General features: G+C 48.7%; 1 protein-coding gene across 2 annotated transcripts in view; it reads left to right on the plus strand.

Moving 5' to 3' along the window:
* Positions 1-18,176, plus strand: part of SEMA3E (semaphorin 3E) — a 245,100-nt gene that overhangs the window by 197,749 nt on the left and 29,175 nt on the right. For both annotated transcript variants that reach the window (XM_051853020.2, XM_051853021.2), the window contains exons 5-8: positions 627-720; positions 11,196-11,315; positions 14,030-14,172; positions 18,046-18,160. In XM_051853020.2, coding sequence (XP_051708980.2) covers positions 627-720; positions 11,196-11,315; positions 14,030-14,172; positions 18,046-18,160 — 472 coding nt within the window. The remainder of the gene's footprint in view (positions 1-626; positions 721-11,195; positions 11,316-14,029; positions 14,173-18,045; positions 18,161-18,176) is intronic.

Genomic DNA, 18,176 nt, shown 5'->3' on the forward strand with positions numbered 1-18,176 from the left:
GGATTTTTATGTAAATATTTATTTTTAAGATCTTAGTTTTATGAAGCCAGATACTAAAATTAAAATAGCATACATATGGCATTTTTGATAAACAGCACAGTAGTTATGCATTAATATTTCTCTAAATGATTAAATATTTGGATGTTTATAAAAAGAATCTGTGATAAAGAGTACAAATTATTTAAAATAAATATTTCATAGTATTGATAGTGAATTTGATCATTGTTCTTTTCCAGGTTAGTGAACAGAAACCCATAATGGAATTTCTAAAAGCAAAGCCCCAGTTCCGTGTTATCATTCGATCTCACTTTTAGGAACCTTTTTCCAACAAGTTCCAGTTCCTCTGGAAAATCTAACTGGCACATCTCAGAACAGCCAGCGCTGCCTGACCGAGTGATAAAACTGGCGTGTCACCACCTGCTCACTTTCTGAGAGGGGCGAGGGTCCCCGCAGGTCTGCAGAACCCACACAAGACAGCGCGTCCCTAAATGATGAGCTGCTGTGGCCTGGGCCCTGTTGGGAATCCGTGTCTCCTCAGTAACCGTGGTGCAGCGTGCTGTGTCTGGACGGTGGAGTTCTGATTGCTGTCAGCGCATCTCCAATGGCTTTTCTGGTTTTCTTTCAAGGACCCCCGGTTTCACCTGGAATCGCACCGGTCTGAGCGAGGAAGGGGCAGGTGCCCGTTCGACCCCGGCTCCTCCTTCACCTCCACTCTGATTGGTAATTATCTTGGCCACCAACATCGGGTGATCGGAATGATGTTGCAACTTCTTTTACTTACATTCTTCAGGCATTTCCATACATCCTGTGCCTTGTCAGACCCCTTCTATTGCCTGGTGGTGGGAGCAACGCTACTAAGTTTCGAACCATGCTGTGTTGGTGTCTGGAGTGATTTGACTCTAAGTACAGATGCTATGAAGTACATGTGCCTCATTCTGGAAAAACAAATTGTCCCTTAGTACGTGGGGTAGGACATTGTGTTCAGTGCCATTCAGTGCAGTTCTGAATTCTGCATGAAAACCTACGCAGAGGAGTTAACCCATCTTAACACGATTCTTAGCGGGTGTTTAATGTTCTTTCCTTTGGGTACCTTCCCGTGCTACTGGTAGAATTCAGCAAAAAGCCATCCCCATGGAGAACTCGAAAGCTATTTATCAAATTCTTGTTCATCTAGAATGTGCACCGTGGGCATGGGCTGGCTCAAACCGGTCCCTAAATAAACATATTGGGATGGCAGGGTCTGACCTGGATTTCACTTTGATTCCATTTCGTTGGCCGAGGTGCTGAGAACCTCACTGAAAATGCAGCACGCTGCTTCTCCATCTCTTTTTTCCACGGCTCCCTTAGCAAAGCGCTCGCTGTCACACCACTGGGGCAGTCCAGGCAGGCACACGAGGGGCGAGGTGTACGGCTGAGCGGCGTGGGAATTCAGTTGCAGCGGGAATGCTCCAGCCAGCCAGGTGTCTGGAAGTTCCGGTGCCGGCGTGGTTCTGTTATTATGTGCACGGTGTGTGGAGTTACTCATAGTGCACCCTCCTTGCAGAAGTGTGAAGTCAGACAGAGAGGCTTCCTGGTTTAAATAAACTGTCAAATCTTAAACCTCCCTGAGGGTCTACCATAGATGTTCTCCTTGGTTTAGAGCCGGAAAAGCCACTCTGTGTATTCTGAGGCTCCGTGCCTATGTAGATGGTGGATTCCATGGGCCTTGCCTCCCCGCTCCCAATCTCAGCACCCAGGCCTCCAAAAGTAAAGTTTCTAGAAAATGCATCTGTATAAAGGGAAGAAAAAAAAACCCTCACATAGCTCTATCAGTGGGATAAGTTTGACTCCTTCATAATCTGAAAGAGCTATAAAATGAGAATTTTACATTGTAGATAAGTTCTTCAGGGGCTTGAATATAGAGGGTGCAATGTTTGTAAATAATATATAAAGAAAAATGTTATTTTAAAATAGCTTGGTTTCCTTTATCAACCCATTTGTGTGTGTGTGTGTGTGTGTGTGTATAAACAGAATAGAAAGATGAGGACACTTCAAATAAAGCAATTGAACTCTTTTTTTTTTTTAAAGATTTTATTTATTTTTTATTTAAGAGGTGGAGTTACAGACAATGAGAGAGACAGAGAGAGAGGTCTTCCATCCACTGGTTCACTCAATTGGCCGCAATGGCCGGAGCTGCGCCAGTCCGAAGCCAGTAGCCAGGTGCTTCTTCCCAGCCTCCCATGTGGGTGCCAGGGCCCAAGCACTTGGGCCATCCTCCACTGCTTTCCGATACCACAGCAGAGAGCTGGACTGGAAGAGGAGCAGCCGGACTTGAACTGGCGCCCATATGGGATGCCAGCGCCGCAGGCGGAGGATTAACCCACTACACCATGGCACTGGCCCCAAGCAATTGAATTCTTATGTCGGTTTAGACTTAGTAGGAATCAAAACCTTAGGAATGATGCTTTGGGTCAATGCCACATCCATAAATGCTAGGAATTCCAAAGAAATTGGCAGGCTGTCCATCACAATGCGGACGTCTGACAGGCTTTAGCTATCTTTTTTCTAAAATCGTCAGCACCGTGTGCAGCTCACTGTTCTTTTGCCATCCTGTAAATCCTGACCCAGAGGACTGCTTAGGAGGCACCCAAACCTCAAAGGCTAGAATTGCAAGTGGTTTTCATTAGAATAATATGAAAGGTGTTGAAAGTTGGAACTTGCCCAGCACACCGTGTGTCTGGGTGGCACCCAGGGAAGTTAGGAAGCCGACCGTTTGCAAGGTTTCATTGCAGTGGTTAGAAATCCTTCCTCGGCCACGCTGCCGCTCAGCGCTGGGTCTCCCTGCAGCTTGTTTGTCCAGGGAGCCAGGAATTTCAAACTGAAACTTTCCGGAGGGGAAATCTCACTGCAGGGACGTTCCCAGCTGAGCCTCGCTGACCTTCCAAATCGAATTGCACGGCCAGGGGCTGCCACCTGGGCGGCCGGCGCGCCGACTCCGAAGAGGAGCTCAGTCAAAGGAGCCCTCCAAGCTAAACACCAAAGTTGCAGAACACTCCCTCCAAAGGGAAGAAATCAAAATATAATTCTTCACGCGCGTCCGCTCGCTTTCATCCCAGAGTACCTGGGCGAGATCATTTACTTGTGGCGGAAGCGTGTCGGCCGCTGGGATGGAAACCTGAGAGCGTATGACCCTGCGTGGGCCAGAAGTGCCACAGGAGAAGGGAAGTCAAAATAATTCACCACTGCAGAAGCAGCAGGGATGTGGGCGGGCACACGGAGCTACCTGCCTTGGAGCTGGGCGAGCTCCCGGCGGCTTCCCCTGGCTGGGGACAGATGGCTGAGCGTGGTGCATTGTGACCGCGCGTGTCCCCTGCTGGTGGCTAGCACAGGACCCCAGAGAGAAGAGGTCTCTGTGCAACGCTGCCCTTGTTTGTTTCCGTGTCCGTTATGTGTCACGTGGTGTTTAATGTCTGCTCACATGAAGACAGATTTAGCGATAAAACAGGCTGATAACGATACTCACAAAACTGCAAGGCCTCGAGGGAAAACAAAGGGGTGCTTGCAAAGCAGAGAGTTTCCTGCAGACGTGATTTCTTAAGAGGCAATTTTCATTTCAGTTAACTTAGATCCAGTTGACTTCAGAGTGCATGAAGTATAAGGTTACTGGAAACAATAAATGTTAGGGATTGCTTAGAAGGTGGGAGACAAGGTAATAAGCACATTTTTATTAAATTTATAATCTAATTTAGAAATGAAGTGTTAATAATTTGTAGTGATTCTATGAGGAAAGGGATTTGAGCAGTAAAACAGTGTCTTATAGAGCTTGGTTCTGCATGGTCAGGGATCAGTCTGAATGAAATCATACTTCAATGTGGCTTGCTCTTCAAATGCCATTTTGTAGTAACATAACTTTTTAAAAGATTTATTTATTTGAAAGAGTTACAGAGAGAGAGAAGGAGAGGCAGAGAGGCAGAGAGAGAGGTCTTCCTTCCGCTGGTTTACCCCACCATTGGCCGCAACGGCCGGAGCTGTGCTGATCCAAAGCCAGGAGCCAGGAGCTTCTTCCAGGTATCCCTTACGGAACAGAGGCCCAAGGACTTAGGCTGTCTTCTACTGCTTTCCCAGGCCATAGCAGAGAGCTGGATGGGAAGTGGAGCAGCCAGGACTTGAACAAGCGCCCATATGAGATACTGGCACTGCAGGCGGCAGCTTTACCTGCTCTGGCACAGTGCCAGCCCCTGTAGTAACATCACTTACTTTGATGGCAATGAAGTTCATGTGCCAGGTGAAATAGACTCTCCATTCTAGCCAGTTTTTCCCAGTGTGACTGCCAACACAGTATTTAAAACTACTTGGAGTTATCCGAAGGCTACAAGGCGTTAGAAGCTCGTTTTAAAGGCAGCTGATTGAGGCCGGCGCCGCGGCTCGCTAGGCTAATCCTCCGCCTTGCGGCGCCGGCACACCGGGTTCTAGTCCCGGTCGGGGCGCCGGATTCTGTCCCGGTTGCCCCTCTTCCAGGCCAGCTCTCTGCTGTGGCCAGGGAGTGCAGTGGAGGATGGCCCAGGTCTTTGGGCCCTGCACCCCATGGGAGACCAGGAGAAGTACCTGACTCCTGCCATCGGATCAGCGCGGTGTGCGGGCCGCGGCGGCCATTGGAGGGTGAACCAACGGCAAAGGAAGACCTTTCTGTCTCTCTCACTGTCCACTCTGCCTGTCAAAAAATAAAAATAAATAAATAAAGGCAGCTGATTGAAATGATGACTCCTTCAGCAAAATGAATTGCTACAAAACTCCCCTATCCCTTTCAAATCATCCAGGATAGCGAGTGTCTTGCCACTAGCTCTGTCGTTGGGTGACTGGCCACAGCGAAATCTAGGAACTAGTTTCTTTATGTCCTGTGTCACTTAGGCCAGGCAAGAAATACTTTAGCTGAGTCTTTGCATCAGTTACGTTGGACATAATATTACAATAATCTCCTGAAGTTGATAATACCTTCAGAAACCTTAGGATCCCTTATACTTTCTCACTCCATCTGTGGCTTTTCTTTTTTATTTGTTTTACATTTCATTCCAACCAGAAATTGTGCTTCCAGTGCCAGGTGTAATTTAGTCCTGGGGTGCTAAACTGTCTAAGGTATGCTAAAATGCTTGATGCTAGGGTTTGGGGGAAAACCATTCTGATTTGTCATGTAATTTTTGACACTTTGCTTTAAAAGTGTGAACTTTGTTGGGGTTCTATGGATACTTTTCAAGTTAAAGACTAAATTTGACTTCAACACAGAACTATAAGATATTTTTGTCACTGACATTTTTTCTGTACTTTTTTGGTTCTGTTACTTTTTTAAGAAAGTAAAACTACAAAGTTTACAGCCACGGAGATTTTCTTTCTGAACTTTTTTTTCCACAATAGACCTTTGCAAATATATATCGAATAATAAATTCCATGAAATGAAGGTCAGTGTTGATTGAATAAAAGGGGGAATTGGAATATAAATATGGAAAATTTAAGTGATTATTTCAAGCTCTTAACATTAAAATACTTTTAGTAAATAATTTTCTTTCTAATTAGCTGCAGGTGTATTCAGGGACAAACTAGAATTCCACACATTTAGGAAAATAAATAACAGGTGGGAAAGTACATGTCGTCGTAATGACAGCGTCCACGGGTGGAACGAGCGACTGTGCGGGTTTGTTCTGCAAATTCACCCCAACTGCACAGAAACTTGGGCCTCGAGCCGCTCCCGCGCCGCGTCCCTGCCATAGAGGAAATCTGCAGTTTCTTAGCCAAGTCCGCTGCCCACTCCCTGTTGGCAGGACGCCCCTTATCCACATGCGGAGGGCTCCTGGCCATGACTGCGGTCTCGGAGGAGCTACTTGAATCCTTGGCGTCAGGGAAAGGAAACAACAACAGAAGGCGGCAGCTGGCCGGCTCTTCACTTCCCCATTGCTGTTTCTCCCTGGGGAGCCTGCGTCGACCACTAGGTGTCACTGTCGCTGGCTTCCCACCACGAAGCCAGGAGGGCAGCCATGGTGCCAGCAAATGCAGATAAACAGCTTCAAAGCCCCGTGGCTCAGGAACCGCCTTTGCGACACTGATGGCTCACACTGGCCGTCCACCAGGCAGGACAAAACAAACCCAGGAGAAGTCCACCCACTGAGTCCCCTGCAGAGTCACCCGCTGCTCCCAGTTTCTCTCAGCAGCTAAGCAGACGTGAGTGTGCTGTGGGTGGTGAACATGAGTGTGAACCAATGTGAGTGTGAACTGAGCTGTGGGTGTTGAACATGAGTGTAACTAATGTGAGTGTGAACTGGGCTGTGGATGGTGAACGTGAGAGTGCACTGGACTGTGGATGGTGAATGTGTGAACCAATGTGAGTGTGAACTGAGCCGTGGGTGGTGAATGTGAGTGTGACTAACGTGAGTGTACACTGGGCTATGGATGGTGAATGTGAGAGTGCACCGGGCTGTGGATGGTGATTGTGAGTGTGAACCAATGTGAGCGTGAACTGGGCTGTGGGTGGTGAACATGAGTGTGAACTAATGTGTGTGAACTGAGCTGTGGATGGTGAACATGAGTGTGAACCAACGTGAGTGTGAACTGGGCTGTGGAAGGTGAATGTGAGTGTGAACTAACCTGAGTGTGAACTAATGTGAGTGTGCACTGCGCTGTGGATGGTGAACGCGAGTGTGAACTAATGTGAGTGTGCACTGTGCTGTGGATGGCAAACGTGAGTGTGAACTAACGTGAGTGTGAACAAATGTGAGCCTGCACTGGGCTGTGGATGGTGAGTGTGAGCCTGCACTGGGCTGTGGATGTGAGTGTGAGTGTGAACTAACTTGAGTGTGAACTAATGTGAGTGTGAACTAATGTGAGCATGTACCACGCTGTGGATGGTGAACATGAATGTGAACCAACATGAGTGTGAACTGGGCTGTGGATGGTGAACATGAGTGTGAACTAACGTGAGTGTGAACTAATGTGAACCTGCACTGGGCTGTGGATAGTGAATGTGAGTGTGAACTAACCTGAGTGTGAACTAATGTGAGTGTGCACTGGGCTGGGATGGTGAACATGAGTGTGTACTGGGCTATGGATGGTGAACGTGAGAACTAACGTGAGTGCGAACTAATGTGAGTGTGCACTGGGCTGGGATGGTGAACGTGAGTGTGAACTAACGTGAGTGTGAACTAATGTGAGTGTGCACTGGGCTGTGGATGGTGAACGTGAGTGTGCACTAACCTGAGTGTGAACTAATGTGAGCCTGCACTGGGCTGTGGATGGTGAGCGTGAGCCTGCACTGGGCTGAGAATGGTGAATGTGAGTGTGAACTAACGTGAATGTGAGTGTGAACTAACGTGAGTGTGAACTAATGTGAGCCTGCACTGGGCTGTGGATGGTCGGTCTCACTGTCCATACCCCCCAGTGCCTGTCGTCTGGACTTGCAGTCATGCGGGTTGGGGTCATTCTGCAGAAACAGGCTGCGTACAGAGTGAATGATTTTCCAGCAAAACGGCACAGGTCAGTTCTACAATGAGGCGGTGCAGTCAGTCCTCAGCCCCGCCTGGTCCGGGAAGCAAATGTGTTTCACATTATTTTGATGTGCGGAAGGCACATTTACAACACAAATAGGAGAAATGCTTGATGAAATGAGATAAGAAGGTCATGAAACACTACTGTGAATTTTTCCTGTGCAACAGCTCAACTCCACACAGCCAGCATGGCCAAGAAAAGCTTAGATAGATAACACACAGTCCATGAATAAACTCTTGACAGCTTCCATAAAATATAAAGGCAATGCAGTGTGTGTCATCAAAACTTCAACTAGGGGTGGGCATTTGGGGCGGCAGTTAAATCATCACTTGGGACCCCCGAGTCCCGTCCGGCAGTGCATTTCAGACCCTGGCTCCTCCGCTTCTGATCCCGCTTCCTGCTAACGCACGCTCCACGAGGCAGCAAGTGGTGGATCGGGTACTCGGGCCCCTGTCACCTGGGTTGGAGACCAGGAGGAGTTCAGGTTCCCAGCTTCGGCCTGGCCCAGCCCTGGCTGCTCTGGGCATTTGAGGGTGAACCAGCAAATGGGAGATTTCTCGGTGTGTGTGTGTATGTGTGTGTGTCTGTTTCCGTCTGTTTCTCTGTGTGTGTGTGTGTCTCTCCTCCAAATAAAATAAGTAAATTTTTTTAAAAAGCATAATCCGGCCGGCGCCGCAGCTCACTAGGCTAATCCTCCGCCTTGCGGCACAGGCACACCGGGTTCTAGTCCTGGTCGGGGTGCCGGATTCTGTCCCGGTTGCCCCTCTTCCAGGCCAGCTCTCTGCTGTGGCCAGGGAGTGCAGTGGAGGATGGCCCAAGTGCTTGGGCCCTGCACCCTATGGGAGACCAGGATAAGTACCTGGCTCCTGCCATCGGATCAGCGCGGTGCGCCGGCCGCGGCAGCCATTGGAGGGTGAACCAACGGCAAAGGAAGACCTTTCTCTCTGTCTCTCTCTCTCACTGTCCACTCTGCCTGTCAAAAAAAAATTTTTTTTAATTAAAAAAAATAAAAAATAAAAAGCATAATCCAATTAGAGTTTATGTTATTTAAAAAGAGTGATGTAGGAAAGTAGCTTAATTGTGCTCTTTAGATTAGAAATATTTACAGTGGATTTGGTTTTGTATACTGCCAAGAGCCTTTTCATGCCCACATCCTCCGGACTGAAATTACTGGGGACAAACGCTGGAGAAACTGGAGTCCTGGAAGGACGTTTGGTCTCGCTGATGTTGATTCTTGAAGCCGCTCGCTGAGTCAGTGTTTATCGAACATCTTCTGTTTCTGGTGTCGGGCACAGAGCAGGGAAGAACAGGATCAGAAGGGGGCATGCGGACTGGGGGGGTGCCAGGAGCCACAGAGCTCAGTGCAGTTTGGTCAAGGCAGGACAGACAGCCGGAGGCGGGGGGGGGGTGAGGAGGGAGGACCGTGCGGGATTCTGGGCAAAGCTCGTACCAAGGCGAGGCAGGCTCAGGAATGCACAGCCGGCCTGCTTCTACAGACGCCGGGACTGCAAAGTCTGAGCAGCTTCCCCGCGGGCACGAGCGGGGCCCTGCGATTCCCAGGACTCCAGCGCAGAACTGGTTCCGCGTTTCTCTCCGTGCGTGACGATGCTAAGTCGCTGTCACCTGTGAAAATACTCTGCAGACATCTGTCTTATTTGTTCAGGAGAACCATGATTGACCTCCTAAAATTAGCACAGTATCAGTTCCCATCAGGCACCAGCGTGCTAACAGTAAAAATAATACACGGCATAAAAACCAAGTTGTTTATTTATATTCAGAATATCAGAACGTATCAGACGCTAGTTATGTTTATGGCTAAGATAATGCAGTCATTAAATACATATCATCTCTGTAGAAATAGAAACCTAATCCTTGGGTAGTTCCGCTCTCTTTATAAAAACTCGCAAGTGTATTTTATTCCTTATATGAAATTGTTTCTTTTTTAATCCAAGGAAATACTTTTCCTAGGGGTTATTCTTGTACTCAAGTACAAAAATATTGAGTCACAAATTTTGTCTGGTGGTACACACAGTCACAATTTTAAAGCAAAACTGTCCCGCAGAGACTGGGTATTTGCTGTACACAGAATGCAGCAGGACAAGAACACTGACTATTTTTGCTCATTTCATTACTTTTAGGTAGTTTTTGTACCCACAGCTTGTTTCTAAGTCATTATTTTTATTAATGTGTCATTTTTTCTATTTCTCCTAGGAGAGCGTTTTGCCAAACACAATTCTTGTCTGTTATAACAATAATCTATTTATTTTCTTCACACAATCAGGATCCCTCCCTCCTGAGGAGAAGCTAACATTGTCGATGGAAACATGTTTGGCTCCATTGACGTGGTTTATGGTTTTAGCGCCTGCCCAGCTCCTCTGCAGCCGAAGTCGTACAGTTCATGTTGTGTTCCTGGAATCGTTCACGAGCGATTCTCTTTTATCTGAGTGCAGAAGGGAAATTGGCTGAAATTGGAAATAGATCACCTTTCGTGCGGGTACCCTGCCTGCAGATGGCATTATCTGATATCGTAGGGTCGCCATCTAGCGGCTCCGCTGGATACACGCTTGTTAATTTTCTACCGCTGATTCAGACAAGCGGAACTTCGTAGCAGTGTTCCAAAATGAGACAAGGGCAAGAATGGACGTGCACTAATGTAAAGGTTATTTTCCCATCACAACACCTCTAAAATACTTCAATAAGTTAAACTAAATCAAATAGTAAAATACAAGTGAACAAGTCATAGTTTTCTAGAAATCCCCTCTTTGTACAGATTACATGGTGAACATGCAGCCCAGTCCCCAAACACGACATTTAAAGTAATTCTACAGGATGCTCTTTGTGTTTGATGGGATAATTCTGCCCCCGAACCTGTGGCTGCTGCTTCCAGCCACCTGCGGTTCTCGTGGCTTCTGGGCTACAGGTGTTTCTAGTGCCGGGCACCTAAGCTGGGTCTGCCCAGGACCAGGCCCGGGCACCACCAGTGACCACACGAGCACCTTCCCTGTGCTGGCGAGGACAGAGCGGCCCCGTGCCCTCTGCTTGGGAGGCGGCGTTGATCTCCCTGGGCTCAAGCTAGACGCTTACACCTTTCTTTGTTTAACAAAGGTTTGGTGTTGAGTTTTTTTCCTGCTTTTCTGATTGCAAAGATACGTTGTCCTTTCTTGAGACTCGGCATGTGTTTGTGTGATTCTTTGGTTTTAAATCTGCACGCTCACCGCACCCCACCCCTCACTTCCACCCTTCAGCGACGGCCTGATTCAGCTCTGAGCTCCCCCATCCTCGTGAAAGACTGAGCCAGGGACCCACAACCCAAAGGACAGCCGCCTGGGTTACAGACAGCTCTGGCAGATTTTGAAGTTCCCCTTTGAAATCACGTGCGTGAGTGCAACTTCTCGCTACAAGAAAGCCATGAAAGAGCTCGCAGGTTACCGACCAGAGCAGATCTAGGCAGCCCACCGAGCGCCCTTCCTGCTCCCATTCAGGAAGGGGGAGACTGAGACACAGACGGGCTGAGCACCCTGCTAACGCGCGGCAGTCAGGACTAAGCCCCGGCCACCTGACTGCGGCCCCGCCCCGCGCCCCAGCGCGTGTCAAGTCCACGTGCGGCCGGTGTCCTGGTGGTCTGTGCTGTGTCTCCAGACGTAGAAGCAGGTGCTGACTGCTGTTTATCCGGTGTTTCCCCGTAGGCAGCGAGTTGTTTGCGGGCCTCTACAGTGACTACTGGGGCAGAGACGCGGCCCTCTTCCGGAGCCCGGGCCAGCTGGCCCCGATCCGCACCGAGCCCGACAACGAGCGCCTGCTGAAAGGTAGGTGGAGAAGAGGCGGAGGCTGAGGACGGAGGGCGGCGCTGGAACCCAGGGACCCCCTGCCGTTCTGACCGCCACACGAATTTCAGGATGTTTTCACCAGCGACATTCCTGAGTTAAGGCATCACGTCTGACTGTGCCTCATTTTATAGCAAACAGATTGCCTTAATTATGAAACCAATTTGCCTTCATAGCAGTGCTCAGAAATCAGGATTTAAATGAGGAAGACAAAGCAAATACATGCCCAGTGGGAAAAAATAAGGTGTTTTATCTGTCTTACCACAGTTATCAATTGGTATGATTTTTGATGAATTTGTTGTCTTCCTTTGCTTGTTTATTTAATTATTTTATTTGAAAGGCAGAGGGAGAGAAAGAGATCATCCATCAGCCGGTTCACTCCCCAAATGACCTCAGGAGCTTCATCCAGGTCTCCCACGGGGTGGCAGGGGCCCAAGCACTTGGGCCGTTTTCCACTGCTTACCCAGGGACAGTAGCAGGGAGCTGGATGGAGAATGGAGCAGCCGGGACTTGAACCGACGCCCATATGGACTGGTGGCAGCTTAACCCACTGCACCGCAATGGCAGGCCCCTCGTGTTAATAGGCCACCTTGCACTGGAGAGAGAAAACTCTAGAAAAACTGCTGTGTGCTCTTTGACATAGAATTCTTTGGGAGGAATCATTCCGATACTTGGGCTCACTGGAATGTCTAGGTGGCTAAAACACTACTTTCTTGTGAGAGTTTTCATGATTCTAGCATTTTTATTAACCTCCAAATGCATAGTCATTATTGGCGGCATGTTATTAAATATGTCATATGCATTACACATGTCTCTACTGCGTTTGGCCTAGCAGCTAAGACACGAGTCGAGACACCCACAGCCCATATCAGAGCGCCTGGGTGCCAAGTTTCAAGCTCTACTCTCCCTCTGCATCCCAGCTTCCTGTTCGTATTCACCCCAGAAGCCAGCAGGTGACGGCTCAAGTAGTTGGGTCCCTGCCACCCATGTGGGAGACCAGGTTTGACACCCGGGCTCCTGGCCTCAGCCTGTCCCAGCCCTGGCTGTTGCGAGCATTTGGAGAGCGAACCAGTGGTTGGATGTTTGCTATATGTTTGCATGTGTGCTCTTGCACTCTCTCTCCCCTTCTCAAATTAATTAAATTTTTAAAAAAATTTATAGTTCATGTCAATCAATAGTTACTCAAATCCCTTAGGCTGCAAACACAAAAAAAAAAAAAAAAACTTTAAAATTTTTCTAATTAAAACTAAGACAGGCCGGCGCCGTGGCTCACTAGGCTAATCCTCCGCCTCGCGGCGCCGGCACACCGGGTTCTAGTCCCAGTCGGGGCACCGGGTCCTGTCCCGGTTGCCCCTCTTCCAGGCCAGCTCTCTGCTGTGGCCAGGGAGTGCAGTGGAGGATGGCCCAAGTGCTTGGGCCCTGCACCCCATGGGAGACCAGGATAAGTACCCGGCTCCTGCCATCGGATCAGCACGGTGCGCCGGCCGTGGCGGCCATTGGAGGGTGAACCAACGGCAAAGGAAGACCTTTCTCTCTGTCTCTCTCTCTCACTGTCCACTCTGCCTGTCAAAAAAAAAAACTAAGACAGGAGCAGGCTTTAGCCTGGCAGTTAGCATGCCTGGGTCCCACGTCGGAGCGCCTGGCTCTGGCTCCTGGCTCCAGCCGACTGCCAGTCCAGGCCCTGGGAGGCAGCGGCTGGGAGGAGTCCAGGGTCCCTGCACCCACGTGGGAGATGGGGCTTGTGTTTCTGCTCCCGGCTCTAGCCCAACCCATTCTGGCTATTACAGGCATTTGGAGAGTGAACCAACAGACAGGAGCGCTCACTCACTGTCCCTCCCTCACTCCCCCCATCATATAAAAAAAAAAAAAAACCTAAAATGCGCTTCCTTGAGTTATCCTGGTAGGCAGGTACTAATTTTTTAAAAAGTAATGATAGACTTTTCACTTTAATATATTACTTATATTTACACTCCCTTTTTAAAAAAGATTTATTTATTTACTTGAGAGGCAAAGTTACAGACAGAGAGGGAGAGACAGAGAGAGAGAATCTTCCATCCGCTGGTTCATTCCCCAAGCGGCCACAGTGGCAGGAGCTGGGCTGATCCAACACAAGGAATCAGGAGCTTCTTCTGGGTCTCCCACGTGGGTGCCGGGGCCCAAGTACCTGGGCCGTCTCCCACTGCTTTCCCAGATGCATTAGCAGGGAGCTGCATGGGAAGTGGAGTAGCTGGGACTGGAACCAAGGCCCATATGGGATGCTGGTGCCACAGGCGGAGGCTTAACCTACTGTGCCACAGGGCTGGCCCCTATATTCACTTTCTATCTACAAATGAGACAAATTTATGGCGATTACCCTCATTTCGCCCCCAGCTTGTACCTCCTCTGAATGCATTTTGTCATCTCTATTCTTCAAAATTATGTTTTCCTCTCCCCGACTTTTAATATCCAATTAAATGTCTTTAGATTAATTTTCCTGAATGTCTGTTGATTTATAAATGAAAAAAAAGGAGATAGCTGTGTGGTTTTTAATGCTCAGTTAAAACGTTCAAGGAAAATTTTATTTCTTCATTAAATGCTGAGAGCGATCAAGTAAAATATCATTTACTAGAAAGCTTATTCTTTTGTTGTAATCTCTGTTTGACTTTTTCTTCTTTTTTTTTTCTTTTTTCTTTTTTTTTTTTTTTTTGCTTCCATAGAACCAAAATTTGTAGGGTCCTATATGATTCCCGACAATGAAGATCGAGACGACAACAAAGTGTATTTCTTTTTTACTGAGAAGGCCCTGGAGGCGGAACACGGAGCCCACGCGATTTACGCCCGCGTGGGACGCCTCTGCGTGGTGAGGACCGCCTCTCTCTCTCCCTCGGCTTGCTCGGCACACAGCTGAGGGCCAGGGCTTTGTTCCTTCCATAGTAGGTTTCTACTTGAAATCATTTGCTAGTGTTCTGTACGCTGCCTAAAACTGCCGTGCACTAACTAAACCAGTCTTCACACTGCGCATCTATAAACGCTTCTGAACTAGGGAAAATTTTACCCTAAAAGAGGCCTGCATTTTGTAGGATTTACCCCATTTTCAAAGCCACACTAAGAAATGTTAGTCTGTGGCCGGCGCCGCAGCTCACTAGGCTAATCCTCCGCCTTGCGGCGCCAGCACACGGGGTTCTAGTCCTGGTCGGGGTGCCGGATTCTGTCCCGGTTGTCCCTCTTCCAGGCCAGCTCTCTGCTGTGGCCAGGGAGTGCAGTGGAGGATGGCCCAAGTGCTTGGGCCCTGCACCCCATGGGAGACCAGGAGAAGCACCTGGCTCCTGCCATCGGATCAGCGCGGTGCACCAGCCATGGTGGCCATTGGAGGGTGAACCAACGGCAAAAGGAAGACTTTTCTCTCTGTCTCTCTCTCTCTCACTGTCCACTCTGCCTGTCAAAAAATAAAAAAAAAAGAAATAGATAAATAAATAAAAGAAATGTTAGTCTGTAATTTAGGTTGTATTTCTCCCCTACACAGAGGTTTGAGCTCTGTTTTTTAATGAATTTAACCAAAATCTTCATTTCAGCTCAGAGTGTAAATAATATGTATAGTTGTGTTTGCACAATTCAGTTGATTGTTCCTATAAAAAAAAAATTTGTAGTTTCTTGAATATTCAGACAGGTTGGGAATATTCTAAATGAATTGAAATACCTACATACATTGAGGAGATGCTAATAATATTACACATGTATGGTCACTTTGGCATGTAAGAAGGCACTTAAGATTAAATGTAAGAAGTGATTTATATGATTATATGAGGAGTCTTCAAAAGGTTCATGGAAAATGTGTATTATGGAAAAATGATGCCTGGATTCCAAATTTGGTTTGCATCAAGATAGATCAAACTAGCTTGTTATGAAAACAGCTTGTCTGAAGAGCATCTGGTTTGAGGCATTAAGGTGGAGAAGAAATCAGTTTGGGAAGCGTCTCTGTCAAAGCCAAGTAAATTCTGCTAAAACTGAACAAAGAACAAGTTCATGGTGAAGCTGGGGTGGAAGAGTGGTGAAATCATTCATGCTTTACAAAAGTTTAGGGATAACTCGCCCAGGGAAGTAGCAGTTTACAAACGGTGTCTTGTTTGAAGCAGAAATCAAGATCCAAGACACTGTTGAAAGTGAAGCCCACAGCAGATCTTCCACTTCCATTTGAGGCAGAAAATAATCTTCATGCCCCGGCTGAAGAGTACTGTGGGGAGCAACCCGGACTAGACTAAGTTACTGGAATTAAGACTTATTCTATGCATCTGCTCTCCCACAATATGGCGCTGAGAAGGGAGAAACAGCTTCTACACAGCTGCCTCCAGTTCAACCAATAAACTGTAGGACCTGCTCCTGATTGGAGGAGAGCAGCGTACTCAGCGTGTAGGTAGCAGAGTTGGGATTGGTGGAAGAGGACTATAAAGGAGGAGAGAGACAACATGCACCAGGAACATCTAAGGGGAACATCTAAGGGGAACACCTGTGCAGCCCCCGAGAAAGCCGGCCGGCGGTGTGCCGCTCCCCTGCGGAAGTGGGGAATGTGGCCAGGGGGAACTGCCCTTCCACGGAGGTGGAAGGGATAGTAGCCAACCCGGGAAGAACCAGCAGCAAACCCGGGGAGGGCCGAGCAGACAAAAGAACAGCGCAGGGTCCTGTGTCGTTCCTCCACGAAGAGGGGGAGCGACATAATGGTGCCGTGACTCGGATATGAAGCCTAGGCAGGACTTAGTGTCGTTCCTCCATGAAGACGGGGAGCGACAGAGTACCAGTGACCAACAGAAGCAGTATCCAGCACCGTGGACATCTCAACCAGTTCAGCTTCACAAATCTGACAATAAAATTAAAATTTTTTGAAATATTTATTTATAAGTCAAAATTAGAGAGAGAGCGAGATCTTCCATCCACTGGTTCACACCCCAAATGACCTCAGCAGCCAGGGCTGGGCCAGGCTGAAGCCAGGAGCCAGGAGCTTCTTCCAGGTCTCCCACACGGGTGCAGGGGCCCAAGCACTTGGGCCATCTTCTCCTGTTTTCCCAGGCCGTTAGCAAGGAGTTGGGTTGGAAGTAGAGCAGCCAGGACTCGAACTAGCACCCATGTGGGATGCTGGACTAGCACCCTTGTGGGATGCTGGTGCTGCAGATGGCGGCCCCTAAAACAAATTTCTGCTCAACGGGTACCAAAACACTGGTGTGCAAGTCAGCTGCCGACAAGAGCAGGGCTTTCGACAGGAATTTTAAACCAATGGAACCGGGATCCCGAAGCATTTCCGAGAGGACTTGGAGCAGATGAAACACGGCTTCAGCAGCAGGAAACCTGAAGACCAAGCAGAGTCAGGCAACGGCTAGAAAGAGGTGGACATGTCCGGTCACAGCACACGTGGACCCGTCGAGAGCAAAGGTCCCGGCAGCATTTGGGGAGGAGTTCACGGCATCTCCCTGTTGACTTCCCGGAGGACGGGAGAACGGTAACATCTGCTTATCCGGGGAGTCCTGGGAGAAACTCAGCCAGAGAGGCGGGGGGAAAATGTGAGGAAAGTGTCCCCGGTCCTCCCCGCCGCCTCCACGTCGCACCCCCGCACCCCCGCACCCCCGCCGCCTCCACGCCACACAGGGGCGACTTTGCGCAAGTTTCCACGAGAGATCGTTAGCTCCGCCTTCGTCTTGATTTGGCTCGTTCTGACGTGTTTTTGACTTCTAATCTTAAAGGACACCCACTTTCTCTTCGGTTGGTAAAGTGAAACACGCTGCCTTGATGCGCTGAGTTCCCAGGGCTTGGGTTTCTGAGAAGGCTGATGCTGGCATCGTCGCTCACGGAAGCGCCATGAGCGCAGTAGAGCTTATGATGAGAAATAGATGTGCACTGCGACTGTTTGCCATGGACTTTGTGAAGATGCCCTCTCTATGTATATATATTCATGTGTATGTGATGTACCTATAACACGTGGATGTGTGTATATTAAGTGTGTGCATATGCATATATGTAATGTGTATATTGCATGTATGTGTGTGTTTCAAGCTTTTTTACTGAAGGAAGCAAAAGGGGTGGATAATTCATATTCCTGACATAGGCAGATTGCTTGCTTATCAATAAAAGAGTAAAGTTGCTTTATCATAAAATCGCTGCTGTATTTAGAAGAGACTTTTTTTTTTTTTTTTTTGGACAGGCAGAGTGGACAGTGAGAGAGAGAGACAGAGAGAAAGGTCTTCCTTTGCCGTTGGTTCACCCTCCAATGGCTGCTGCAGCCAGCGCACCGCGCTGATCCAAAGCCAGGAGCCAGGTACTTATCCTGGTCTCCCATGGGGTGCAGGGCCCAAGCACCTGGGCCATCCTCCACTGCACTCCCTGGCCACAGCAGAGAGCTGGCCTGGAAGAGGGGCAACCGGGACAGAATCCGGCGCCCCGACCGGGACTAGAACCCGGTGTGCAGGCGCCACAGGTGGAGGATTAGCCTAGTGAGCCGCGGCGCCGGCCTTAGAAGAGACTCTTAATATTGTTAACACCTGGAAAACATTGGATGCACAGAGTGAAAATACACCAGCTAGGTAGAATGTGCAAGTATGCGGAATCCCATCACAGTATTTGAGGATTTTACTGAATTTTCCTGGTTAAAGAAAAATCCGTGACTCTCGGCATCTGCGCGCCTCTACCATGAAACCTGCTGCTGCCGGCGCGGGTGCTGCGGACCCACCTGCCTGCTCTGTTTTCACAGAACGACGCGGGTGGGCAGAGGATCCTGGTGAACAAGTGGAGCACCTTCCTGAAGGCGAGACTGGTTTGCTCGGTGCCAGGAGTGAACGGGATTGACACGTACTTTGATGAACTCGGTAAATGTGATCAAGA

This window comes from Oryctolagus cuniculus, chromosome 16 (assembly GCF_964237555.1).
Source record: "Oryctolagus cuniculus chromosome 16, mOryCun1.1, whole genome shotgun sequence".
NCBI lineage: Eukaryota > Metazoa > Chordata > Mammalia > Lagomorpha > Leporidae > Oryctolagus > Oryctolagus cuniculus.